The sequence below is a fragment of the Melanotaenia boesemani genome, chromosome 21 (assembly GCF_017639745.1).
Source record: "Melanotaenia boesemani isolate fMelBoe1 chromosome 21, fMelBoe1.pri, whole genome shotgun sequence".
NCBI classification, from domain to species: Eukaryota; Metazoa; Chordata; class Actinopteri; order Atheriniformes; family Melanotaeniidae; genus Melanotaenia; species Melanotaenia boesemani.
The window spans coordinates 17,960,264-17,965,342 of NC_055702.1; the positions used below are offsets into that span (position 1 = coordinate 17,960,264).

At 41.5% G+C, this 5,079-nt stretch overlaps 1 protein-coding gene across 3 annotated transcripts; it reads right to left on the reverse strand.

Annotated features, from left to right (window-relative positions):
• On the reverse strand, positions 1–5,079 carry lrrc3ca (leucine rich repeat containing 3Ca). 3 transcript variants are annotated; one of them, XM_041974163.1, is made up of 3 exons: positions 4,989–5,067; positions 4,550–4,889; positions 1–1,824 (listed from the first exon to the last, which is right to left on the reverse strand). In XM_041974163.1, exon 3 carries the CDS (start codon positions 1,751–1,753, stop codon positions 959–961), a length of 795 nt encoding a protein of 264 aa, XP_041830097.1. In that variant the 5' UTR covers positions 1,754–1,824; positions 4,550–4,889; positions 4,989–5,067; the 3' UTR covers positions 1–958. The 3 variants fall into 3 exon arrangements, with proteins under 3 accessions (XP_041830097.1, XP_041830096.1, XP_041830098.1); XM_041974162.1 differs by having other exon boundaries at positions 4,550–5,079; XM_041974164.1 differs by lacking the exons at positions 4,550–4,889; positions 4,989–5,067 and adding an exon at positions 1,931–2,018.

The following is a 5,079-nucleotide window of genomic DNA, read 5'->3' on the forward strand; positions in this document are numbered from 1 at the left end:
TCATGAACTTTTAAATTTTATTAGGAAAACCCATAGGAGTGACTGCATAAGAGGAACTCTGAGTGATTATTAAAGGCTTGAAAGGGCATGAAAAACAGCACAGAGACAGATGCACCGTAAACATAACCAGCTTTACAGTAATGAAGAATTCCTCTCTGGTTCTTTCAACTTGTTGGGCATGCTACTTGCACACACTGCATCTTGTATCGGGTATTGGTGTGGACAGAAATGTACAAATTGTATTCCCACAGACAAAGGGTGATTCTCTTACTGGGAAATTACAATAGATAATATCTCCGAAAGATCATTGTAAGGTAGAACATATTAGGATGCTCTTCTCATTAATGTGGATTCTATTAGCTATAACTTTACAGAAAAGCTGGCAAATAAGCAGAGTGAAAATATCTATTTTTGTGTGTTTTTTTCTTTTTACATAAGACATTTAACTGAATTCTGTAAGTAAAATAAAACAAAACAGCAATTTAAATGGAAAACATTTTACTTGTATTGTACTTGTGTATACCATAAGGATTTTAATGGAAACAGTTTACATGGAGTTTCTTGTTCAAGGATTGCCTGGTCCCACTGTTCATATAGCTGTGTGACGTTGCCTCCTGAACAGCCTCTAAGTGAGAGAAGCACATTAGGGTGCATGCACCACTGAATAAATCCCATTTGTATCCCATATTTGTAGATCCCCCAAACATGCCACTGCTTTTACTCCTTTAGCACACAGAGTAGGCCATCAGCTCAGCCAACAAAAAGTCCTAATGGTCTGCTAAAAGATGAATTATTCAGCTGAGCTTAGCTGAATCTGCCTGGGTTTCTTGTGCAGGCACATGTTTTATTTCCCAACTTGGCTTTGTGACAACATCTGGGCAAAACTGACAGTGATTTTAGTTCCATGTTATACACCAAGCCTGTTCGTCTTTAGCTAGCATGTGTAGCTCCATTATCCCTATACCACAGTGCTAATAGTGGAAGACTCCTCAGATTTGCCCTGCCTGCTGGGCAATGACTTGAGATACTCCAGGTGTCTGCGGGCGTCCTCCTGATTAGCCCTGACATAGTAGACCAGGTAAGAGATTACCATGGTGAACCAGCCAAACATAACAACCAGCATGGCTACATCTGTAGTCCTCTTCATCACCACGCATAGGTCTACCTCTGGTTTCAACAAGAAAGCAAGTCCTTGAACATCTATTTCCTCTGGATCAGAAGTCTGGCACACAATGCCTGTTAGTGATGCAGGCTCCAAGTCCACACGAGGCAAAGCCATCTGTAAATTGCAGTCACAATGCCATGGATTGTTTGTTAAATTAGCACGAGATCGCAGACCCTCAAAGGCATCGGGGTTAAAGTTAACTAACTTGTTAGAAGACAAATCCAGGAACTGTAGAGAGGAGCCCAGGCCTCTGAAAGCACCAGGTTCTAGCTGACTTAATTCATTGTGTGATAGGTCCAGTTCAACCAGGTGGGTTAAGCCTGCAAACGCATTTGCTGGAACTGTGGTGAATAGGTTGAAGTCCAGGTAGACATGTTGTGTGTCATTAGGGATGTCCTGCGGGATCTCCGTGAGCTGCAGATTGCTGCAGCGCACCGTCTTACTACCACTCTCACTCTCAGAGCAATAGCACCTCTTGGAGCAGGTGGTGGCAGCATGATGGAAGCAGAAGGTCATTAAGACCAAACTGTGCAGCAGCAAACACATGACCACCGAGTGGCGCAGTAGCCAGTCTGCCAGCAGTGGCATCGTGGGATACGGGCATGCTCCAGGGAGTACAGGACTGAAGTCCACATTAACCTCTCCAATTCTTGGTGAACCTATGGCATTAAAAAAAAAAACAGAAAGTCAGAGAGAATGCTGTTTTGAGCAAAGAGAATAGCAGATTAAAAGGTCCAATACAGCAAAATATGAATGATTAACAACCTTCTTTAGAGGACAGTAGTGTTATTTATGGAGGGTGCAGTAGTTTCTAATTGCAGTGTGGAGGCAGCAGGAAAGCTGGATGCTCATCTCAGCATGATGGTGGTCAGATAAAAACTGTACTTTGTTTTATCTCCAGAAAAGTCCAGCGATCAAACATTCCCTTCAACCCGGCACAATAAACAAGCAAAGAAAATAGTTTGGTGTCACTGTGACTCTTTTATAATTGACATCCCTGCAGTGCAGGGCTATTTCAGTACACAGACACTTGCATTAACATAGTGATGTGACACCACGTGGAACAAAATGTTCCAGGCAAAACTCTAACTAAATCTGACTAGATTTTTAACTGAGTTTGCATGTTTCTAGTTCTTTTATGATTAAAATGTTCTAGCCTGTCAATCAAGTAAGTAGTTCATGAGGTCATTTAGACAGAAGTGCAAGTAACACAGAGCTTGTCTGTCTGTCTTCTAAATTACACTTTTTATTTTGTAGCTAAGCTATTGAAAATAGCATGTGTACCCACCCTAACACACTTCATTAATAGCTGATCAGGGCTAACTCCTATCCTGTTACTAATCCTCTTAAGAAAAAAACTCCCTTAGTCAGTGTAACATCAGCTTTGGCCACCCAATCCTTTTGTTGAGGTAAATGCTAACAGTATAAACAGCAACAAGGCAAACAAAACCCACAATGTGATGGACTGTCTTGTTTTGGACTGAAAGAAAGAAGGAATTCAACCAGACTTCTTCATTTCTTCCAAATGGGCAAGAGATCGGCAAGATCCGCTTACTAAGACTACAAAATGAAATGGACCTCAAAGTCTTCAAAGCTTCCAAGTATCGCATGACACTTAGGGGTTGAGAACAGTGTGTCATGGCACTGGTTTAGCATTTGTGTGGAGGTCAAGGAGGGGGAGACTATTTCTTAAAAGACAGCTGTTAAAACTCACTGTACTGATTTAGGGGCGCTATACTGGACAGCCCATAACAAACCACTGCAGGAGATGAGTGATGCGAAGCCAGTGTGAAGCTTGTGCCACTAAGCTTTGGTTAATAGTGTTTGCTTCTCTCAGACATGAGGTAGTTTTCCTTATATCTTCATCAAGACCACACAAAGCTTTCAGATAATTTTCCAGTGAACAATGTCAGACAAAATGCAACAGCATGGCAGAAACTGTTTTACACCCACGCATAAGGTCTTGTATGCGCCTGTAAAGGCTGTAGTTTTCCCATCACATTGCATGCCAGCCTGGTATTTTGTTGAGAGATAATAGGGGAGCAGAAGAAGCAGGCTGGTAATGCTGGAGGAGAAAGCATGTGGGCAAGGAGTGAAATTGGACACATGTGCCTGGGGTTGAGAGAAGAACGATATCAAGGGGATTTAAGGAGAGGGGTAACATTACAATGACAACACAGGGAACATTGCATGACTCTAATGAGATATCGAAGAAAAGAGAAAATGTTAGGAAGGAAGTTAAGGAGGAGAGGAAAGAAGCAAGTCGCCTGTGGATGAAATAAACACACAAGAGAGGGTGTAAACCAGGGTGGGGCAACAGTAGAAAGACCACACACACACACACACACAAGTAATTTTTTAAAATCATCTGTACCCTTAGCTCTTACAGCCATAAACATGGAATGCATTAAGTTAAATGGTGGCTCTGTCAGTAGTCCCAAATTCATGGACTTTTTTCTATCATAAATAACTACCCTGCTTTTAATTTGTACCATAAATGCAGCACTCTGAAATAAATACAACACTCCTGCAGCCACAGGTCAGGCTCTCACTCCATAAATTCACTGCTGTCTGTGCTGCACTGACAAGCCTTTGGCACCAGTTGTATGAGAAGCAATAATAGAACTCAAAACCAAACATCAGAGGCACTGAAATGCAGCATAAATTTATCATGTTAATATATTTTTGTGATGCACTGCTTTTTTATGTATGGGTCTGACCTCTTATGGCAACCTATTGCAGCCATAAAAATCACCTGATTGTGAAATAAGATTATGGTTTCCAGCAGACTAATCAAAGGAGTGTGTTTAAAAAAGAGAGAGAGAGAGGAAAACAATGGTAACTTTGACATCTTTCATTTGAAACTGTGGCTGCAATATCTCAGTGTTATAAAGTCCATGTGGTTTTTACTGCTTAGAGCATAAAATCTGCAAGTCACACTAGCTACTATTATTATAATCTTTATGCTAAAAACTTTACTTTAATAGAGTCAATGCAGAGGAGTCAGAGTGCCAGGGATAAGTGTTCTCTGTCTGAAAATGCACTTTTCAAATCTTCAGCATAAAGTTTAATATACTGCTTTAGATACAACTCTGTTAGCCTTGAAAATGATTAAGTTTATATTTTACTCATATGCAAGCATCTGTTTTTAAAGATTAACTCAAGATAAATATGATGCCCTGTGGAAACTGATACTATTTCTAAGTTACATTTCATCCTTATTTAGTCAGCACTACATCCACCTCCTAAATCTCACACTATTCATATTTCCTAGTGGTGAAACTGAGCATAGTGGATTTAAAAAATAGTGGATTAAAATATTTTAAAATCCCTGTAAAACCTCAAATATAGAGCATGCGTACTGATTAAATATCACACACTTACGTCTTTGCCGCTTTTCCTCTCCCTCCCATGTTGTGTTTCCCGAACAAGCGCTCAAACAACAATGCCGTCCAGCAGATCAATGCGCTCTCCTGTTCACGGCTCGTTCAGTTTTCTTGGTTCGCTTCCATCAAGTCTACCCGTTGCTCGTTGAACTTGCACTGAGAGCCGCTTCGGTGGCAACCGCGACGCGTTAACTGGAAATGCTGCGGTGATCTGCGCTTCAGGGTTCTCTCGCTGAGTGCAGCCCTTTAGTTTCCACGCAACCAGAAAACTAGGCAACATTCCCCGAGCCAGCGCGAACTGGCGATCGCTCGGCGGCGCAAAGGCTAGACTGATAGATCTATGAGTATGAGGAAAGAAAAAACAAAATATTCTAAATTAATTATATTAATGCATAGAGTAGTTTCACTGGCACAGGACGCGCAGTGCATTTACGCACAGAGAAGGCCGTGGAGTGGAGGGGCACATCCGAGCGCTATAAAGGGATGACTGCATACAGTTTGGTTTGTGCAATGGTCTGACTGAATGCG

Coding starts and splice junctions, on each gene's coding strand:
- lrrc3ca (XM_041974162.1), bottom strand. CDS start 1,753: ATGCCACTGCTGGCAGACTGGCTACTGCGCCACTCGGTGGTCATGTGT.